Raw genomic sequence first — 22843 nt, 5'->3', positions numbered from 1 at the left:
AAGAATAAATAACAACCACACAAATAACTGCCTCACAGAGTGTTGGGTGCTGGAAACAGAATAAAAACAAACAGAATAAAACGAGTCACATTTTGCTTCCTTATGGGAGCCGGTACCTTTTTTTTATTCTTTTGAAAGAGGCTGAAGTTAAAAATTAGAAGGAAACTTGGTGTTGTGGCTAAGGGCCTGCACTGGGACTCAGGTGACCTGAGTTCTATTTGCACCTCTGCCTCAGACATTTTGAGACCTAGTGGCTCAATCTCTCTGTGTTTCAGTTGCCTATCTGTAACAAGGGAACTAAGAATAGGTTCCTACCTCCCAGGGGTGTTCGGTGGATAAATTGATATCCCCCCCACCCACCTCATTGTCTTTTTACAGATGGGGAACTGAGACACAGAGATTAAGTATATATGTACATATACATAATAAACACACCTACATATGAGGCACTCAGTAACTATGATGGTGGGCACCATGTAAGGTTATTCATAGACAGACAGATGTAAAATAGTAAGGCAAGCTCACCTTTCTAGATGCCAGGAACTCCATTCCACGTGCCACCTGGAAGCTATAGCAGATTAGGTCTTCCATAGTCAATGGACTTTGCCACAAATCATCCACTGTCCAGAGAGGAAAGAAAAATTGTTATCTCACCTAGCTAGTGGAATTTACCCTCCCCCGCCCGCAGCCTACCTCCACAACTGCTGGACCAGGTCAGCATCGAGGCAAACTACAGGGATGTTTAATGAAGCCTGTTTCCTAAAAGTACCAGATCCACCATAGAGTTTCCCTGTGACCATTGCAGGTGATAAAATATTCAATCAAGGCACCTGTGCAAGTTTGAGGAAGAAAATTCCTGCAGCTAATGCTCTTCAATTAGGACAGTCACAAAGAAATCCCAGATCTACGGAATCTGTGCCAATTGCAGAACCAGGCAAGTAGAGGATGCTTCCAGATGAACCATATTCACCACTATTAATATTTATTATTTATATTGTGGTAGAGACTAAAGGCCCTAAGGTATCAGGGCCCATTACCCTAGATACTACACACGTACAGAGTGAGAAGCTGGTCCTGGACCCAGAGAATTTACAGTCTAAGTTTATTACAAAAGACAAGAGATGGATGGGGGGAACCACAAGGCAACAGCGAAGTGATTAGATTAATTAATAGTCTGTCTCAGCATCAGAGGGGAAGAGGTTCCCTCTTTCCCCCCTCAGGGATCTCCCTTTATCTGTCCTCACATAAAGAGGAAGATGCTTGTCCTACATCAAACGGGAAGAGAAACTCACTGTGTAGCCCGACTAGCCTTCCATGTGACTTAATCAACCCATCTGGAAAACCGAATAAAACATCTAGTCAGGAGACCAGGGTTCTACCCCCACCTCCGCCAAAAACTTGCGCTGTGCCCTAAGGCAAGGCATTTAACCAGTCTGTGTCTCAGTTCCCCCATCTGTAAAATGGGGTGATACTTACCTGATTCTGTGAAGCTTTTTGAGGCTCCAGACTAAAAGCTCTTTGTAAGAGCTAAGATCTGTTATAAACTGCTAATGTTCTCCATAGACAGTATTAATCTTCATCATACTGGCTTATGTAACCGAGGATCACGTAATACCACATGATTCCAACTAATGCAAAACAATTTGACGAATAGCCTATTTGTCCCGGTGAGTCAGAGTTCCCTACTGTACATTGTCAGATGCCCTAATTATTCAATGTTAATTAAGTTTGGCACTAGTTTAACGGGATGAAGTGAGGAGCTGCTGGTGAAAACAGGGGCTCATTACCTTCCTGTATAGGCTGTGCTGTCTGGCTCTTGTTCATCAGAAGCCTGTTGAAGATTGCGCTGTCGCTGGTACCAGAGCGACTCCTTCTGTCTGCTCTCACTGCTTCTACTAAGGACCGGACCTGGATGCGCAGTCTGGGTGATTTCTCCTGGGAAGCAGGCCACACCCAAAAGGTAATCATGGGACACATCGTCTAACCACTGCAGCAGTAATTCAGTTGACACATTTATTGTATCCTAGGCTTTTGAATTCTGGTCCACCAATGGAGCCCAATCCTGGCCTAGAAGCACCAATCTCCCATTGGACAGAAAGAAATTTACTCTGCATTCACACATCAAACACACTGTTACATGGAACTGACACATTTCTAGGCACATGATGTCTTTGTATCTTATTGTCAGGGTTAAACTCATTCCAAGCCAGAGATATTCGTCTTCGTTCACTAATCATGGGAAAGGCCCTTAAAGATGACACAAGATGAAGGAGGCTACATACCCTGTAAGGACTGAATCCTTCCCGTTTGGTCCGCAGGTAGTTGGAGAGGTTTCCATATTTACAGAACTCAACAATAACCATGAGTGGGCCTGGAAGAAAAGAAACAAAGGAGTTCCTGGAGCAGAGTTAAGGACATGGGGCTAAAATCTGTCTTGATGTACACAACATGCAATCCCATTGTGTTCAGTACATACACACACACACACACACACATAAATACAAACAGTTGCATCCTTACGCTAACACACACCTACACAGTCACACACACAACAGAGGAAATGGCAGAGTGAGGCAGAGGGAATGATGCCCAGCATGGAGGTGAAAGAGCTTTTCACTTTACGGCCAGCTGCCTTGGTGGTCTTGGATATTTACCATTGGGCTTGGTGCAGGCACCCAGCAGGTTAACGACATTGAGATGATTTCCAATGTGAATGAGGATCTTCAGCTCCGACATCAGTGCCTTGTGCTCACTTGCAGTAGCTCCCTCTGGAAACAAATAAACCGAATTATGGTTCCCCCTTAATTACAGCCCCTTCCTCCTCCCTTCTTTTTACTGAGGCTTTATCCCCAATAGCCTCCAAACCTTGGCAGCATGATCCATAACTGAGTTAAAACAGTTCTTGTCAACATGGTTACGGCACTAGTATAGATATGACTTTAGGACTTTTGAATATTAGCTTATAAAGTGATAACCTCAGCCCTGCAGAATCACTGTTTGAAGGCGAGGAGGGTTGGACTATTAATGTAGAGCACTGAAGTAAAAGCGAACACAGGTTGGGCCTGACACACTTAGGCCAGAGGTAGTTGGAAGTGGTTTATATCCAGGGATAAATGACGACACAAGGGTTATAGACACAAAGGCAGATGGACCCAGACATAGACACACACACACTTGTAACTTGGCCTTTTGACTTCTTGAGCTGATGTGATGAGCCACAAACCCATTTCTGGGAAACAAAAGGAATTTGGGGTTTTCTGATCCTGACTGAAGATAGGAACATACAGGTTCAGAGTCCCCAGCTCGATTTTAACCCAGAAGTTCATTTTCTAGTCCATTTACTATTCTAAACACCCAAAGGTACTCTTTGAATAGCTCATTCTACATGACATTTTCCCCAGAGAACACGAACAGCATCAGGCATTGTGTCTTGGTAGTAATTTAGGCAGCGAGATACTTTGTTATTGCTCCATGACTCAATTTCACTCTCAATTTGTATCCTCCTTTATCATGAGTATTTTCTCTGCTACGTTCCTCCATCCTAATCTCACCACCTCTGGGATTTGCAATTTTTGGCTGCTTCACTGTGGAGATTCCCTAACTTGTGTGGAAGGAGTTCCTTCTTAAACAAAATCTGCCAGGCCTCAAAGTCAGAAAACAACAGCACCTAAAGGGGATCTGCAAAACTTGTGGGAAAAGGTAGTCACAAACAGCCACGTTTTCAAACAGGCTTCTGAAATTGTTCCCACAGATTTTACATGTGCATCCATATGCACAAATGAGCACTGAGATGAACAGTTACTTGTAGGGCTGTCGATTAATCGCAGTTAACTCATGCAATTAACTAAAAAAATTAATCTCAATTAAAAAAATTAATCACAATTAATTGCACTGTTAAATAGAATACCAATTGAAATTTATTTCATATTTTTGGATGTTTTTCTACATTTTCAAATATATTGATTTCAATTACAACACAGAATACAAAGTGCTCAGTACTCACTTTATATTATTTTTTATTACAAATATTTGCACTATAAAAATGATAAACAAAAGAAATAGTATTTTTCAATTCACCTCATACAAGTACTGCAGTGCAACTTCTTTACGTGAAAGTGTAATTTACAAATGTAGATTTTTTTGTTACATAATTGCACTCAAAAACAAAACAATGTAAAACTTTAGAGCCTACAAGTCCACTCAGTTCTACTTCTTGTTCAGCCAATCACTAAGACAAACAAGTTTGTTTACATTTACGGGAGTTACTGCTGCCTGCTTCTTATTTACAATGTCACCTGAAATTAAGAACAGACGTTCGCATGGCACTTTTGTAGCTGGTGTTGCAAGGTATTTACATGCCAGATATGCTAAACATTTGGATGCCCCTTCATGCTTCGGCCACCATTCCAGAGGACATGCTTCCATGCTGATGATGCTCGTTAAAAAAATAATGCATTAATTAAATTTGTGACTGAATTCCTTGGGGGAGAATTGTATGTCTCCTGTTCTCTTTTACCTGCATTCTGCCATATATTTCCTGTTACTGCAGTATCGGATGATGACCCAGCACATGTTCGTTTTAAGAACACTTTCAAAGCAGATTTGACAAAATGCAAAGAAGGTACCAATGTGAGATTTCTAAAAATAGCTACAGAACTTGACCCAAAGTTTGAGAACCTGAAGTGCCATCCAAAATCTGAGAGGGACAAGGTGTGGCGCATGCTTTCAGAAGTCTTAAAAGAGTAACACTCCGATGGGGAAACTACAGAACCCGAACCACCAAACAAGAAAATCAACCTTCTGCTAGTGGCATCTGACTCAGATGATGAAAATGAACGTGTTGGTCCGCACTGTTTTGGATTGTTATCGAGCAGAACCCGTCATCAGCATGGACGCATGTCCCCTGGAATGGTGGTTGAAGCATGAAGGAACATATGAATCTTTAGCGCATCTGGCATGTAAATATCTTGCGACGCCGGCTACAACAGTGCCATGCGAATGCCTGTTCTCGTTTTCAGGTGACATTATAAACAAGAAGCGGACAATATTATCTCCTGCAAATTGTAACCAAATTTGTTTGTCTGAGCGATTGGCTGAAGTAGGACTGAATAGAGTTGTAGGCTTTAAAGGTTTACACTGTTTTATTTTTGAATGCAGTAATTTTTTTGTACATAATACTACATTTGTACGTTCAACTTTAATGACAAAGAGATTGCACTACAGTACTTGTATTAGGTGAATTGAATAATACTATTTCTTTTGTTTTTTACAATGCAAATATTTGTAATAAAAAATAAATATAAAGTGAGCACTGTACACTTTGTATTCAGTGTTGTAATTGAAATCAGTATATCTGAAAATGTAGAAAACATCCAAAAATATTTAAATAAATGGTAGTCTATTATTGTTTAACAGCACGATTAATCATGTGATTAATCGTGATTAATTTTTTTAATCGCTTGACAGCTCTAGTTACTTGGTTTCCACATGCAAATAGTCCTCTCTACGTGCTTTCCTCTTTTGCTTACATGTCAGGAAGTTGCATATATGCCTGGTAACCAATATGTGCAAACAAAAGTGATTTTTTTTACCCAAATGGGCAACATGCAGAATAGGAGGGTGCCATTTTAGGGGCCTGCTTGAAATCGTGGCCACATAAGTTTAAGATCTCAAATCTGTAGCATGCAATCTTACTCCAGCTCTGAAACTGGCCCTAAGGCAGGTTCAACACTCCTGACTTCAACTGAGCTGTGATCTGAATGTGGCCCTTAAACATGAATTACAATCACATTTGAAAAGCAAATGATTTGAAAAGCAGCTCCTCCTATACTGACCAGCCGAGAGTGGGGTTCAGGATTCTGTGTCTCTCCTTTAAGAGTCACTGATATCACCCAAGCTCTTGAAATGAAGCAGGAAAGGAGTGTTTTCCTGCTCTATGCACAGCTTCTTAGGTGTCTAATATTGGCGTTAACTCCAGCAGAACCCTGAACTTGAGTCTTGGCAGCTATATGAAAGAACCGATTTTTAAATATTTTGATTCCCAATGTTATTGTACTTTGTGTCAGACGTGCAATGATCTAGAGACTATGTTACCAATTTGGGACCTTAAACAGTTCTACACAATTAGGGTCAGGTTTTCAAAAGTATGTAGGTGCCTAAAGATGCAGATGGGTGCCTGGTGGGATTTTCAAAAGTGCTTAAGCAGGTCAGGTGCGGCAGAACCAGAGCTGATTCCAATGGGAGTGAGGTGCCTGACCTTCCTGGGCACTTTTGAAAATCCTGTTAGGCACCTAAATACCTTTGAAAACCTGGCTCTTTGTCCTTCCTTCCCCTGTCTGCTCTGCCAGGCTCCTTCCAATGGACCTGCATGGGGACAGGACATCGCTTATCAGAGGTCAACAGGGTCAAGGCCATGGAGCTAAACGTTAAAAAGGAAGGTTGTTCCTTTAGGGCATAATCCAACCCCCATTCACCTCACCAAGGGCTGGATCAGGCCCTTGGACTCTTTAACGCCATGAGCACAGGTATGCGCTCTAGCGATGACAAGGGATTAGTTTAAATCACTCAAGATGTTTCTGTGAAAGACAGATATTAACCAGATGGACGTTCCCAGGCAGATGACTCATCCCCTGCTGTCCACAAAAGCCATTCATCCTGCCTCCCCATCTTCGTACCTTTCAGCATTTTAACTGCCACAGTTTCACAGCTGTTACTCTTATTAATCCCAAAGGCAGAGGCTTCCACCACCTTCCCGAAAGCGCCATGGCCCAGGACTTTACCTGCCAAGGAGGGAAACACAGGGTAAAAGGGAGCGTCATGGAGAACTGGTGTGGGGCCTGGGGAATGGGACAAAAACAAAACAGGAAACGGCGAGAAGGAGAAAATGAGTGACAAAGGAAGAGGAAGAAGTGCAGTGTGCGCCCTTCCCAGGTGGCTGCCTGCTCAGACGGTTATAGTGAGAGAAAGGACAAGAGGGGGAACTGAGACAGACCCAGCATTGACAAAGTAGAGGAAGGAAACAGCTTGCGGAGGTGAGGTGCCATTTGTTGCCCTGGAGCGGAGTGCGTGGGAAAGGTGTGCGTGACACCTTGGAGCAGAATGGCCAGGGCTGATGTCATTATTCCGGTCCTTGGCGTTCTCATTCACAGCGCTCCGTGTAACCCTTTGTAGGCTACATAAGGAGTGGAGCGGTGTTGTGTGTGTGTGTGTGTGTGTGTGTGCACATGGCTCAGGGTGGTGGACGCATTCCTGGGGCTGGTTTTTAAACCGGAGCGCTGATGTGCTCTCAGGCTGGCACAGCTCTGCCCAGGCAGCTGCATGTTCCCTCAGGACAGCTGAAAGGAGATGCATGCCCCGGACAAGCCAGAAGCCCCAGGCTTGAAGTGCATTGGCTGCTCTTCTGTTAGCCCTTCTGAGTTGCAAGCCATGTCCAACAGAGGGGTACTCCCGAGTGGGAGATGGACCCTAGCGATGGGGTGGCAGAGTTATGAGCTCTGTGGTTTCCCTGGATCAAGGTGATGAATGGAGTGAAGGAGTGTGATCAATTCCAGACCAGGAAGTCTTTCATAAAACAACCACCACATCAGACAGGACATGAATAGTAACACAGCTCTGCGATAGTAAACTCCCTCCCTGGGTCCCAAATACTAATCAGCTCTTAATCACACCCCTGCCTGGTACATTAGTATTATTATACCTATTTTACAGAAGGAGACACAAAGAGATTAAGGGCCAGGTTCTCATGCCCGTGCTCCTGCACAATAGCACCTTACTCCACAAGTAGCCACACTGAAATCAATGGGGCTACTAGTCCAGTAAGATAATACACAGGGTGAGTTGGGGTTGCAAATCTGGCCCCAAGTGACTAGCCAAAGGTCACAGAGTAGGGTTAGAACCCAGGCATCCTGACTGTAATGGCAAAATGATATTCCTGACCCTATGCAGTGTTGTTGTAGCCACGTGGGTCCCAGGATACTAGCGGGACAAGGTGGGTGAGGTAATATCTTTTATTGGACCAACTTCTGACCCTAGCTGAAAGACGGAGCACTGGGAGACTCAGCAGCATTGGTGGTGGCCTTCCAAAGTGTTATCAGAGCCATCACTGGGGAATGATTTCATATGAGTTGTCCAAGCTCCTCCTCCTCCTAACTCATCACCCAGTGTGGACAGGAGCAGGGCCTCACAGGGAGAGCTACATAGCTCTGAAAGCTTTCACACTGAGATACAGGAGCTTCCAGAGAGAGGATAGCACATATTGTTCATAGAGAGAGAGCAGGGTTCTACAAGGAACCTGGATTTGGGGACCTGGCCACGACCAAAGCGTGACTCCTGAATCCCAGTAAAACAGGGGCCACAGAAAGCAAGGGAATACAATCCAGAAATCCACAGTAGGTCCCAGGATGGTGGCCGAGGAGAGACAAAGAAATCTGCCAAGCATAGCTGAGCCAGGAAACATTTGAAGGTAGAAGGCGGTGGTCCTGAAGCCAAGGAAGTAGTGGACACAGAGAAGGAGAGAGCGAGAAAGCTGGAACCCAACCATCAGACGCAGCCAAGAGGCTCGCATAGCAAGGCCCTGTCTGTCCTGTGGCCAGCAAAGAGCTCTCACCTAGCCGGAGTCGCTCCCGTGGGAATTCCCACTTGCTGGAGTCATAGGGCAGGTATTCGCACTGCTCCTCCAAGGGAACCTCTCCGGGGTCCATGATGATGGACAGGTAACCGGTTTTGATGTCAGCATGGGCAGGCTGCAGGAATCAGCAAAGAGGGGGTGTGACTAGGCAGTTCAGCACCAGTTCCAGTGGGAAGACGCTTACACGGCTCCAGTTCTGTCCTACCCCCTTGTGCTGTGACCTGACTCCCTTGTTTTCTGGCACCACAGAGGTAGGTTTAATCATTCTGAACGGGGGCTTTGGGGATCCCCGCCATTTTCCCTCACCCCCTTTGTTCTGGGTCCTCTTCTCCAATGCCAAACACCATTCTGCCTCCTTCTTTGTGGCTGCTGTGAGCCCTGTACTTGGAAGGGAGCCAGTCCAGAGGACCATTCAGTGATCGTCCTGCCAGCAATGCTAGAACTAGGGACATGCTGCAGTGGTTTTGCGGATCACCTTTGCAGCTACACCTCCCACCTGGAGAAGCAAGAGCCGTGTGAACTCACATCTCCATCTCCCCTCTGCTCTCCACCCTCCCTCCCTGGTGCCACACTGCGGGGGCAAAAGCAGGCAATGTACCCTTTTGATGTTGCAGAAGATGAGGATGAGGAGGATCCAGAAGAAGACAGCGATGACCCCGGTCCCAATGAGGATCACGATCTCCACGTTGGTCCGGTCATCGGAGCCTGCAGAACAGGAAGGGAAATTGCCGAGTCAGAGAGATGCTCATTCTCCACCTCCTGTTCCAGCCTGCCCCATCCTCATCATGGGGTACTGTGAGGCAGGTGTTGGAGAAGGTGCGTCTGTGCCTTCCCTCTCGCACAGGGCTGAGCACAGGAGAGTAGCAGATGCTGTTGTCAGAGCCCTGTTCCCTCTCTGGGAGGAGGGCTGCGCTGCCCTGCGAGTACCCAAGCTTGGCCTAGAGCTGCCCGTGGACTCCTCAGACTGGCACCTTCACTCCAGCAAGATGGAGGGGCCTTCACTCACATCTCCGCATCGGCTGTCTCAGAGCACACAGAAGCAGAGAGGGGCCTTGCTCCTCCTGCTTTGTCTGCACTCCCAGAGTCTGAGGGGATTGTTCCCTGGGCTTGGGATGCTGGCGGTACCTTCCACAGAGACGCTGGCTGAGGAGTTCACGCAGCCCTTGGCGTTGCAGACACTGCACAGGTAGAGCCCAGCGTCCTCTTCTCTCACCCTCTGGATGCTCAGCCTCTGGTTCGAATCCGCCAGGTCAATCCCTGAAAGGTACAGAGGCTAATGGTATCAGTGCGAGCCGGTGCAGTCTCCGGAGCGAGGGGATTCTCATGCCAGACAAATTCAGACTTGAAGTAAAATGCAGCCTTTTAACAGTCAGGGTGATTAGCCTAGGCTCCCCACTGCACATGCCCTCAACTAGCTAACAAGGTTTTAAACATGGCCGGCCCAGTCTGCAGTAGGTGCAGGATCTGGTCTAACAGCCCATTAGTTAAAAGATGTTATCTAACACGTCACAGAACATGGCCTCTTTTCCTCGTCCACACGTGGCCTCCAACTAGGCTATAAAAAGCCCCTCGGGGCCTGTCTAAGGAAGTGGTTCTAAGCACCCATGGGAACACGCAGGACTCAGAGCACAAGGAACCATTGCAGGGAAAGCGGGGAACGCTCCCATTACTGGCTCCAGTTTCATAGAGCCCTCACCATGTGCACCATCTATGAAGCCATCCCATTTGGAGCGTGCCCTCTCCCTTGGGTCCTTCCGCACCCTGGCCGAACACAGGCCGGCAAACGTTACTGTTGCTAGCAGGGCTCCTGCGAGTTTCCCTAGAGTGGTGTGAACAAGGAATTTTTTTTTTTTGCCATAGAGCTGTGCAGCTAAACCATGCCACAGACTAGCCCCCTCGGTAACCTGCAACATGGCTTCATTACATGACTAAACTGGTCTTCTCAAACCAAAACCTCCAGGCTGTTCAGGGAAAATAAGCCAGAGGCACCTAGCAGCACCAGTATTTAACTGCCCTAGTATCTAGTTACCCACGCAGCCTGCTGTTTCAGATGGAACACGGACAGAGTCTAACTTGGCTACACCTTGTAATAGTTCAGCAACTCCTGTCTGCACAAGTCTCTGAATAAAGCTTACCAGCTGTGTGTAAGCATGGCATAAATGCAGCTGCACCAGAGCCAGGTCCTAATGCGGTCTGGCTGGCCAATGAGGACACAGTCAAATTGTGGCAGAACCTGGTTAAAAAACATATTCCAGCCCAACGATCTAGTAGCCGCCTTTAAACCAGGGCATGGCAGGGCCAGGATTCAAATCTAGTTTGCCTGACTGTCCTTTGGAAGAAGATTCCCTGACCTCAGCTCCACCCTCTTGAACCAACCGTACCTGAAACCTCTTCCACCAGCTTCTCGTCTTTATACCAGCTGATGTCAGGAATGTGAGCGCCATCCACCTTACAACGCATCTCTATCGAGTCGCTGACGTTCACCCATATGTCTGTCAGGTTCTGCTTCAGTCTGGGGACCTCGAGGGCTAAAGGAGCAGCAGCATCCAGACAAAGAGGAGATTAAAGACAAGCAGGAGATTGTTTGCTTTGAAGACCATCTCGGCCCATACAGTACTGGGCAAAGAATTCTAGGGGGTCCTAATATACTGTAAATTTTGAGTATCTAGCCCCTTCTGGGGGAGGCTGAGACAGGCAGTGTTGAGAACTCTCTCATAGCCAGCACCCCTTGCTGCTCAGGCCCTGTGCACCCTTTCCCTGTGCTTCCTTGTGTGCTCCTTGCCCTGCATCACGCCCACCATCACAGAGTCACTCTGCCTGCTCCCACGCTCCTCACCCTGTACAGAGATGTATTTTTTCTGGCAGTGTTTCTCTCTGGTCTTTCGGTTCTGCACCTCACACACATAGTCTCCCTCCTCCCCCAGGGAGATGTTTGGGATGGTGAGCAGCAGGGCAGCGTCGTTGGAGTCGGGTTCGAAGCGCAGCTCCCCTTGCATCTTGGTCGCATAGTGGTGGACGTTCTTGCAGTCCAGGACGAGGGGGTTGCCTTCCTCATCGTGCAGCTTCGAGAGGTTCAGACGGTACCACTGCAGGTTCTCATAGGTGTAGTTATCCGCATTGCAGCTCATCCTCAGGTCCTGTCCCTCAATGGGCTCCTCTGAGGGCTGGGATTCAATCTCAAATCCATCCGGAATAGCTGCCAGGAAGGCAAGGGAAGGAAACGGATGCGTGACTGAGATTTTAAGGCTCCATGGTGCATCACTGCCTTACAGGGTGGAATCGTCTCCCTGTGCTTAGCACATCTTGTATATAGACCCGGATAAAAAAATCCCTCCCCAAAGCACAGTGATAACCTGCATGATGCTGCTAAGAAAATGCTAAAACAAAGAGGAGTCATAGGTGGTGCACTGAAGGCCTAGGCTCAAATTAAGATTGGGTCACAAATGAAATAAGGTTGCAGGGTCTGAATTTAAGCTTTTGGTGGTTACTTCCCTGGTCCGATATTAAAACCCAGGGTTCTAAACCGCTTCTGCAAAAATGTGTTTGGACCCCACCACTTGCAGGGCTGGCTCCAGGCACCAGCCGAGTAAGCTGGTGCTTGGAGCGGCAAATTGTTCAAGGTGGCATTCTGCCCAATCCTAGGGCGGCATGGCCGCTTTTTGTTTTGTTTTTGTTTTTTTTCTGCTCCGCCGCCCTGTAGGGGGTGGCGGCGCGGAGGACGGGAGCACCCTGCAGCAAGCCCGTGTCCTTCCCTCCCAGCCGACCGAAGCGGCGTGGAGCCCTCCCGGCAGGGGGCACGGCGGGAGGGGCCGCGTGGTAGCGCCCCGCTGAAGCCCTGGCCACCCCCCTTCTCTCTCTTTCCCCCCCACTCCCTCCCTCACCCCCCGCTAGCCAGGGCACATCTGCAGCGCAGGGAGTCCCCCTGCACCCTGGCTCTGGCCGCGACACAGGGTTTTTTTTTTTTTGCTTTGCTGTTCTGGCCGCCCCGGTTTTTGTTTTTGTTTTTTTGTTTTTTGCTTGGGGCGGCCAAAAAGCCAGAGCCGGCCCTGACCACTTGCACATGCAAACAGGCATTTGTGCATACAAGCTAGGCAAGTGCACACACAGAAGATTACTTGGGATGCAATTACCCAATTTGCCTATGCAAATACATATCTGCATACACAAATACTGGCTGTGTACGCGGGCAGTGTTGTTATTAATTATTCGGATAGAAACCAACAGTGTGCTGGGCTCTTTGGAGGCAGGCTCAACCCCCAAACAGCATATAACCCACACAGCCCTCAGGCACAAAATCACCATGAAATCCTGTCCAACTCCCAATTTCTACATAGCAGGGACATGGGCCTGTAACAGCATGGGGACTGTGCAAAGGAAGTTTACACAGCATTTCACTGCACGATCCCTAGCTTTAGCCAATACTGTCAGTCTCCAGCTTTTAAAAACTCAACTAGATCAAATTCATCTCTGCCCTGCACCCTCAGAATTCCCCAAGGCTCCCGCCAAGTGTCTCAGGACCCGAACGCAAACCAGGAAGGGTGAAGTTACCCTACAGAGCACTAGAGGGTGCTGTTGCATCAGACACACCTGAGAGTTGCAGGCTCTGACTTTTACGATTATTAAAGAATAAGGTTGTGAATTCTCCACTCCAAAGTAGGCAGGATAGTGTAAGGAAAGAGGATTCACAATCAGTGACTAACATACAGAGTCCCAGAAGATGCTGACATAGGCACCGTTTTTCAGTATTGAATTAAAAAAAAAATAACCTGCAGCAGTGACCAAGCTGGTTTCTCCCCATCTATGCCTGCCTAAAAGATAATGACATTTTACTTTAAATGCTAAGTTTGCTACCAGGATCTGTGCCTTTGCCAGCTGGATATTAGCCTTCTTCAGGACTCTTTATGTGGGATTACATCTCCAATTAACGTGGAAGCCGAAGCTAGTGCAGAATGCAACTGGCTTGCTGAGATGAATTTCTGATTCTGAGCACATGGCACCAGTTCTCTGGGCTCTGCACTGGCTGCCTCAGGGTTTCCAGGTGGAGTTTGAGGTTTTGACCTATAAAGCCCTAAGTGGCTTTGGGAACTGCCTATTGGAGGGACACAAGATAGACAGACAGACCTCCCTGGCATCTGGTGGTACTCACTGGTCACATAGAAGTAGATCAGCCGTTCATCTCTACCCACTTTGTTGGAGGCAACGCACTTGTACATGACGGAAACATTGGCTTCCTGGATCACCAGTTTGCTGACCGTCTGATAAAGGAAGTGAATGTCAGAATGAATGATGGTGAGGGGAGAGACAGGATCTTCACGGCTCTCAGGCTGACAATGGGACAGGCAGCAAAACACAAACAGCAAAATCCTCCCTCCTTCCCCCCCCAAAACCTTAAAGTGCTGTTCTACTCTGACCAGTGATTGTGCCCCTTCCTATTCCGCGTACTGCTGTTGACTCTTGTGACAGCACTACCTTTTTGCTGCTTTCCACTCCTGTTAGCACTGCAAAGCCTCCGTGGCTAACAGAGAGTGAGCAGGATTCTCTTGTGCATCAGACACTAAACTCCAATCAGTCATACAGGGAGCAAGCCCACGGAGGGCTATGGAGACAATGGGACAAGCAGGTGTCCTTGAGTGCCCAATATGGCCTGCCAAACCTTTATTCTGGGTGACAAAGAGTGAGAAGGAAAGAGCTCGGTTTGATTCCCAGATCCCAGGTTTAGTTTGCAGGACTTGCAGTTGGGAAGAAAACATCTTTTTATTTGTAAATTGAGCACATCTGAACATGACACACCTCAGTATCATTTTACGGCTGCGTCTCAGAGCAGAACTGTACTTTGGTCCTCATTCAAGAAAGCATCCCTCTAAAGGAAAGCAGGAAAGCATGTGCTTAAAGTCCCGCTGAAGACAATGGGACTTGAGAATATGCTTAAAGTGTTTTCCTGAAGAGGGTTCGTTACTATCAGGAGAAAATCAGGGGTATGAAAACATTGTGCATCTGACCATTTTAGAGCCTGTTGTAATTTTTTCTCCATTCTGTAAATTCCAAGCTTTCATTTAAAATTCTTCTTCCTTTCCCCATTGCCAAGGTACAGCCAATGCAAAGTAAGCAGATGTGCTGCTGTTCTGTTAGTTCAAACTTAAAGTCATAGAGTTTAAGGCCAGAAGGGACCAACAGATCATCTGGCTGACCTCCTGTACATCACAGGCCACCAACACCGGCACCTACACACTAAGCCAGCAACTGAAATTAGACCCAAAAATTACATCCCACAGGAGATTAGACTATTATGTGCCACCGGCAGAGAATAGGAGGGAGAGAGGTGCACCAGTGGCTGAGGCCCCTGTAACGGCAGGGAAATGTCTCCAGGAAGACAACAGCAAGTAACACAAAAGGTTGGAATTCACTCTTCCTCCACCCTATTCACCTCATTCAGGTGTGAACTTCAAAGCTGTGTGTTATGAAGTGCTTCCCATTCAAAAGACATTGCAGCATGAAGCCTGGGCTATTTCCTTCCCCCCATTCTTTATTTGAAAACAACACGATAATTAAATGCAAAAAACTACGATGCAATGTCTAAAATGAGGATGAAAATGCAAAAATTAAAATGCTGACAACAAAAATAATTTGCCCACACTATGCATCCTGTACATTTTATAATATTCATTTTGTGATCTAAATAATAATATACTAAGCTAGGTAATTAATCAGAATAAACAGGTATAGAAAATACTATACGTCTGCAACATGGTTGAGTTAACATTATTGGAACCTTATGTGTTGCATTTTCTGACATCTTGTGTTTTTTGCTCTGCAGCCATAATTTTGCATGAATGTAGGGATTTTTGCATTTCTTCTACATCTTTCTGTATAGACTGGATTATCCTATGCTGAACACATCATTGCACATATTGGCCTTTTTAGCCAATTTTTACACCACCACCTATGACCTGATAACTGAAATCTGACTGGAGGTTCTCAAACTGTGACCTGTGGACCACCCTGGACTTGAGAGTCCTTCCTGAAGAATGAAGAGTGAATCCAGCAGTCAGAGTCAGGCGGTTCAGAAGGGAGGTGGGTCCCTCACAACACCTCTCTCTTAGGGCCCCGCAGAATGACTTGTAGGAGACACCTTTGGGGACACAACTTCCCACCACAAGCAGCAAAATTCTCTCCTCCCAGAGTTTTGGTAACTCCTTTGGGGCTTCACTGTCTGACTTAGAACTTTGGAATATTTACATTTAAAGTTATATCTAACTAGCTGGGGAGTGGGGAGGAAGAGGTGAAGAATGCAAGGGATAGAGGAGGAAAGATGGGGAAAGAAGGAAAGGAGGAGGAGGAGAAGAGCAGAGGAATGAAGGACCTAGATGGTATAAGAAAAGATGAAAACTATGCTAAGAGGCTCCAGGTTCCATGACCATCTCCCGATACACCTGTTGGTCACCAGTTCACGCTCCTGCTTCTGGTGTGGACACTCAACCATTAACCCTGACTCAGAACTGCTCTGAGCAGATACATAGGCAGCATCTTCCCATCCACCGCCCTTTCAGTCGCAGTGACGGATTCCTGGCTGGGGCCTTGGAACAGGAAGTGACTTTGGAGGTGTGTATGAAAACAGGAAGTGACTTTAGGAAGTTGGGAGCCATTTGTTTGTTCTCGAGCCTGCATTGCTCTGTGTGTGTTTGGTGTCGAACACTCTAGCCTTGAACAGGAAGTTAGTCATGAAGGAGTGCACAGATCACTGACACTTATGGCTACCGGGGGATGGAAAGAAACGGCTATTGAATGCTGGCCATGCTTTTATAGGGCAACACATCAGAAAGAGGGAGAGATGTCCCTTCGAGAGAGGAAATGCGCTGCGAGAGCCAATGGAATTTCTTGGACTCCCAGGGGCACCTCCTGCACAAACACATTTTCATTCACAAAGCAGCAATGGACTCAGGCCAGGATTTCTACACAACCTTTGTTCCCTGACTCTTCCCACAACCCACACAAGCAAGTGACATGCACCACTGAAGGCAAGCATTTTCCTGGGATGTTCAGAAGTTTCCCCATCAGCCCTGGCCCCCATTCCCTCTTTCTCGGGGGGCTTGGTGACTGGTCAGCAGTATTTGGCTGATTTCCCCCCCAAATTAACTAATTTGTTCCCGCTTTTATATCAGCATTCTGCTTCTAAGAAGCAATGTCCGTGTGTGGGATTGAAGGGAGGGGAGTTCGAGGCACAGAGTGAGGTAGGAGAGAGGCTTGTCTCTGGGGCTCAGTCCAAGTCCAAGGGAAACCATTCTCTCTCCAGCTTGGTTTGGCAGAGACAAGCTGGAACTGCATGTCAGGCAACCAGGAACTACCCCAGCCATTTGACGATACTGCCTGCATCTCTCTGTTTCTCAGTCCCCTCTCTCCTGGTCATTAACAGGGCTGGTACTTTTATCTCACAGCTTAATTCTTAGCAGACACATGGGCATGGCTTCTCATTATTCTGTGATCACTAGCCAACCTGATGCTGTTAGAGTGCTCCCACATGACGAGCCCAGGCCGTGGGGATACAGAGAAACAACCTCACCTTATTTCTTCCTTCCACAGACTCTGTCCAGGTGTCGATGCTCTCAATGGGGTTCTTGGCATCCTGCGGGGACACGTCCTCCCAGTCCTTGCACTCGGGCATTCGGTCCCGCTGATGGCGCCTTGCTGCCCGATGCTTGCTACTGCTCACCCGGCAGCCATGCGAGAGAAGAGGGGAGGGGAGAGAGGGTGCTCGCTGAGAATGAGGCCAAACGGTGGCACTCCTCTCTGCAGGGTGGGGACTGAGAGCTCGCATGCTCCTTTCATTGGAACCAATAGGATTTCCCGGGACGAGGAAAGCTCTCCCGGCAGCAATACTTCACATGTCCATGGCGCTTTGCCCCTGAAGGCCAATGACACTCCCGTGAGCTAGTAAGTGGATAGTTCCTCCTTAGATGGAGAAACTGAGGCAGAGAGAGAGAGAGGATGCGACTCTTAGGCTCCTGGCTCCCAGGCCACTGCCTTCACCACAAAATCATCCTTCCCCCCTAATGATGGAGGAGAGGGTGTAACAAGGTGGCTTGCTCTTGAGCTGGGGCACCTGGGACTCAGCCAGCCCTGATTACAGGAAAAGTAACATTTGGGTCAGCAAATTCCCTATGAAGAGCAGCAGGTGGGTGCAGTAAGGGCGAGGATGCTCAGGAAGGTGAGACCTGAGAACACGTAGCAGCGGCTGCAAGGAACAAGACTGGCGCCTGCAGAGACTTTGAACTGTGCCTGGCTCTGGGAAAGAGGGCTGGGGACCCCCAACAAAGGAAGAGAGACATTGAACTGGTGTTGGGGCATGGAGGGACAGTGTATACTGAAAGTGACTAAGTGGGAGCAGGATAGGTTTTAATTTCTTGGTTAAGGGACCCCATGAAGGAGACAATGGGTCGGAGTCAGGGCCGGCACTTTCATTTAGGCGACCTGGGCGGTCGCCTACGGAGTCAGGATTTGGGGGGCGGCATTTTGCTGCCCTTGGCAGTAATTCGGTGGCAGGGGGGCCTTCCGCGCTCCGCGTCTTCTGCGGCAATTCTGTGGCGGGTCCTTCACTCACTCCAGGACCCGCCGCCGAAGTGCCCCGAAGACCGGGGGCACGGAAGGACCCCCCGCCTTGGGCGGCAAAAACCCTTGCGCCGCTCCTGGTCGGAGTGCTGCAGAGCGACCTCTAACCACGAGGGACGCAGCCAGCCCTGCTACGGTGGGAACAAAGGCCAGTCATTTGTGCCATGCTCAGTTTCTGGCTCTGTTCCAGTTTGGTTTGCTCTGTAGCGAGGCCTAGATCCATAGTGTTTCTTCTGAGCCTGATTCACAGCACTGAGGGTGTAAAAGTCACCACATGGCTTGGGTAATGTTTGCAGATCTTCCAGCCCTGCAGGGAGTGCACCTGGTTAACCCAGGGGAAATGTCTCAAACATTTAGGCAGCTAAAAGAAATAGCACTGAGAGATTCACCTTGGCACCAGAGCCTCCAGGTTATTACCACTGATGCCAGGGGTACAGGGAAGGGAAGGGAGAGTTCGGTCTTTGATCCTCCAGGAGTGCAGAATCCAGTCCTCATAGGGAACCTGAATACAAACTGCAGTGTGTGTTTCAGAAATGCATGTGCACTAGGGCATGCGGTGAGGAGGTCAGGAAGTGGAGTGGAGCGTGTGTTGGGAGCCAAGGTGGGGGATGGAGGATCCAGGGCCATCCATGGGGTTAGGCACAGGGATGTCTGCTCGCTGCCTGCAGGAGTGGGCTCTGCACTGAGAGTGAGCAGTGGGAGTCGGGGGTGCCAGGAATGAGGAGCAGGGAGTATCCACTGTCCATGCAAGGAACGGGGTTCTGCCCTGTCTGCTGGTAGCACAGGGCAGAGTGCCCTGCAGTGTGAGTGCCCCAAGGAATCAGGGACAGGGGGCGTCTGCTGGTAGCACAGGGCAGAGTGCCCTGCAGTGTGAGTGCCCCGGGGGCAACATCAGGAATCTGTGTAAACAACAGGAAGTCAGGAAGAAGCCTCCTGCATCCTCTGGAGCTGCACTAAGCAGAAACATTGCGGCCTTGGGAGACAGTGCTCATAATTCATCAGCCCCTCTGCTTCCTGACAGGGCCACCGAGTGCTCACATGCTATTGGAAATACACTGGTTTCCTCACCAGTGACAGCAGAACCTTTGTGGCCTAGGTGTCTGTGTCGATGCCCCATTTCCTCCACGCTCAGTGACTCTGCCTCGTTCACGTTCTGTTCTGTTGGCTCCTTTCTCCGTGTGTCTCGCTAGACGCATCTCCACTAAGTCGATTCCCCTCAAATGTTCTCCTAGTGCAGTTCCACTGGTGGAAGCAACAGCAGGGGCACTGAGGTCAAAAAGGCAGCTGGGGCCCCTGGCTGTTTAACCACCATGTCATCTGCTCTGAACAGGGTTAGATACCACAGGGGTAAACATACCTGGGCCCTGTCTACAGTAGTGCACCCACCACTGCTCTCACTAGGATACCTTTAGCTCTACCGGGAAACTTTGCAGAAGAAAGTCTAATGTAGACAGGCCCGCTCACTGATTCTTGACCTTTACAACCCATCCCGTGGAGGTCCTGTATTCTAGAGACCTTCCTTCAGCCAAGCAAGGCTGAGATTCTCCTCAGAGCCTCACATAGCTCCTACTTCGGCCAGTGGGTCAATGCCACAGTGGAGGCACTCTTATGCCCCGCAACCTGAGCACGTGGCTTCTGCAGGGTTCCCAGCCCCTACCGCTCTGGTTGCAGGGTCCATTCTGGAGGAGCACATTTCCTGCATGTAATGACCCACAGTGCTGTATGACTCTGCGCTACAAAGTGCCATCCAGATGTGGCCATTCACACACAACAGCCACAGTTGGTCTGTTCGGTTCAGTACAGTTTTCTAACCAACTTTCTGTGGCCTTCTCTTTCCCGGCTTTCCAGGCAGTGGTGAGCTCAGGTGGGGAGAGCTGGCAGGTGGAGAAGGGAGACAGAGCCTCAGAGACATCTCTTCCTACCTACTGTGTGCCAGCTGAGAAAACTCTCTGCACTTAAACACTGGAAAGCCACAGAGATTTGGCATTCTCTCCAGAAGTCAGTAGTCCTTTGTCCTTTGTGAGTAAAATGTCACCACCCAGTGCATATCCAGGGAATGGCATCTGCGCTGCTCGTTAGCAGCGTGTGGCTTCAGAAAAAAAAGACAGGTGGGTATATTGTCTGGTTTAGGTGAAAGGCCGAGATTACTTTGAGGGTGAATTTTGTGTGTTGTCTCAACGAACTCTTAGCCTTATAGATAATTGTGTAAGGTGGATCAGCCATAAGGTGGATCTTGCCTGCATCATCACTGCGCTTAACAGCTGGAGGAGATTGAGGTCATCCTGGTATCAGCACCTTCAGAAGCAAACTTCCTTCATGTAAAGAGAGATCACTTACCGCCTTGTACAGGAACTGAAGTTCTTTGAGATGTGTGGTCCCTACCTGTATTTTACTGTGAGGTACATATGAGATGAGGAAGTTTTTTTTGGGGGGGGGGGGAGGTGACTCAATGGTGTAGCCAAAATGGATGATGCAGAGAACTATTTGTCTGCTATCATTCACCAAGTCTGGGAAAATTGGGCTAGGTGGCCATCAAATTGGATGTCTAGGTAGGTAGGAGATGGCATCCGAGTTGGTTCGCAGCTCTCAAGGGTCTCATCAAAAGTATCTCTTAGTGGGAGGTTGTGGAAGGAGGAATATTGTGTTTGGTTCTCTGCATCCTCTGCTGCTTCTGTGGTGGTTCATATCTGCGTTGGTAGTAGAAGGCTTGTGGTAGTGATTTAGGCTTGTAAGGCTGTCTATCATACTTGCTCTTCAGTGCTGACCTATGTATATACCTGGGGAAAGAAGGGTTGCCCTTGAGTCTTTCAAGACTCATTAGTCTTTCCGGTAAACAAGTTATACCCATAACAGGGTGAATCCTCCACAGTGGATTGAACTTCCCTGGGGAAACCTGAGAAGAGCAGTCAAGATTTGTGACACATAATGATAGCAGTCGCCATTGACCTTGAAGCTGTCTCAGCTGAATCAACAGCAGCCTGTAGAGATGTTCTAGCCACCAATCTACTCTCCTCAAGAGATAATGGCCTGAAATTGTGCCCTGTTCTCCTGAGGAAGCTTGTCTTTGAATTCCGAAAGCTTTGAAGAGTTAGCAAAGACATACTGTCCTGTGACAGCAAGGCCTGGTTCAGAACTGCAGGCTGGTGGATGCAAACTCCTTCCCTCTGAGGCAGTCCAAACGTCTGGCCTCTCTCCCTGAGGGGTACTGTTTCCTACTCTTTTCAATGACAGCCTGAACCACCAAAAGAATTTGAGGCAGGATGAGTGAACTAAAACTCTGCTCCCTTGGCTGTACTTCTTGTCTGCCCTCTTAGGAGGAGGTGCACATATTGCTGGAATATGCCACACGACTTTGGCAGACTCTAGGATGGCTTGATTAACAAGGAGCACTACTTCATTAGGTCCCACGGTCCGTAAATATCTGCACCCTGTGAGGTAGCCTCTGGATTTCCTCCAGAGGAATCTGGAGAGAGTCCATAACTCTCCTCAACAGATCTTGACACTGTGGTCATCTGGTGGAGGCGACGGGGCCACGGCAACCACCTCATCAGAGATGATAATGGTACTCCTATTGGGACCATCAGTACTACTGGATCCAGCTCTTCTTTCTCCTCTCCATGGGTTCCTGAGGGAGCTTTGGTTGATCTCTGGAGGGGGAGGGATGGTGTGATTCACGCGGAGACCACTCTGATTCAGAATATTGCATTTATGAGTCTCATGGTCCCGAGTACGGCCAATGAGAGGGATCCAACATAGATTGAGGAGGTCCCCAAGGCATAGGGTATCATGGTCAGGGTGTGGGGGCACCCCATCTTACAAGGTCATTTCAGGCCCAGATGATTCTGGATCCTCTATCTGGGCTCACTTCTCTCACTGGCGGTGATGTCAGTCCTTCCCCCATGTCAGATTCCCCCAAAGAGGAAAATGTGGCCTCCTCCAATGGTGGTGCTATCGGTACCACTGATATGGAAATACCTCGCCTGTTAGAAGGAATCGGGGATTGATCTGTCCTGTAGAGTTCGTGGAGAGATGGTGTCAGAATCTCCCTTGTAAGGACTGGGTCCGATAGGAGGGAAGATTCTGCATCTGGAAGGATTATGATATTGTGTGGAGTAGTGTACCTATCACCAGTCATCGGGGTGTGAAGAGTCTTCTCTCTGTGCACCTTTAGAGCTGGCATAGAACGGCCCTTGGAAGCCAGCATTTCCTTAGGTGAGCATGTCAGTACCGACGGTGCATGGGCTTTGTGATGCTAGCAGACCAGACGCCAGCTCATGCTAAGGTCCAGGGTCTCACTGAACACTGATAAATGCACAGCTGGAAACCAGTCTGGTTTATCTGTGGGTTAGTATAGTTAAAATGGATATTAGCTTAATAAGAATGTGTTAGTGTTTAGACTTTATGGAATGTTCATAGGATACTGCTTATAATCTCTGTATCCCATGGTAAAAAGTTATATTGAGGGTTTGCACTGTAATCCTCTGTAATTGTGTAACTCACCAAACAGGAAAAAGAAGCATTAATTAAGGTAAAGTGCTTGTTTTGCACACAAGATGGCTCATTGACGGCAAACGAGGCATTGTGTAACAAAGGACAGAGACCTTGTTGATTGCA

General features: G+C 48.1%; 1 protein-coding gene across 3 annotated transcripts in view; it reads right to left on the bottom strand.

The window, feature by feature from the left end:
* Positions 1-22843, bottom strand: part of FLT4 (fms related receptor tyrosine kinase 4) — a 61821-nt gene that overhangs the window by 11212 nt on the left and 27766 nt on the right. For 2 of the 3 annotated variants that reach the window (XM_034778762.1, XM_034778761.1), the window contains exons 10-21: positions 17184-17325; positions 13773-13881; positions 11463-11822; positions 11008-11154; positions 9752-9883; positions 9225-9331; positions 8606-8741; positions 6675-6779; positions 2655-2768; positions 2283-2371; positions 1788-1935; positions 526-620 (exon numbers count right to left, since the gene is read on the bottom strand). In XM_034778762.1, the coding sequence (XP_034634653.1) occupies positions 526-620; positions 1788-1935; positions 2283-2371; positions 2655-2768; positions 6675-6779; positions 8606-8741; positions 9225-9331; positions 9752-9883; positions 11008-11154; positions 11463-11822; positions 13773-13881; positions 17184-17325 (1684 nt within the window). The remainder of the gene's footprint in view (positions 1-525; positions 621-1787; positions 1936-2282; positions 2372-2654; positions 2769-6674; positions 6780-8605; positions 8742-9224; positions 9332-9751; positions 9884-11007; positions 11155-11462; positions 11823-13772; positions 13882-17183; positions 17326-22843) is intronic. The other variant, XM_034778764.1, reaches the window with a different exon arrangement.

Source organism: Trachemys scripta, chromosome 8 (genome assembly GCF_013100865.1).
Source record: "Trachemys scripta elegans isolate TJP31775 chromosome 8, CAS_Tse_1.0, whole genome shotgun sequence".
Classification (NCBI taxonomy): domain Eukaryota; kingdom Metazoa; phylum Chordata; order Testudines; family Emydidae; genus Trachemys; species Trachemys scripta.
The sequence above is the reverse complement of the archived record's forward strand: the minus strand, read 5'-3'. Positions and strand labels throughout refer to the sequence as shown.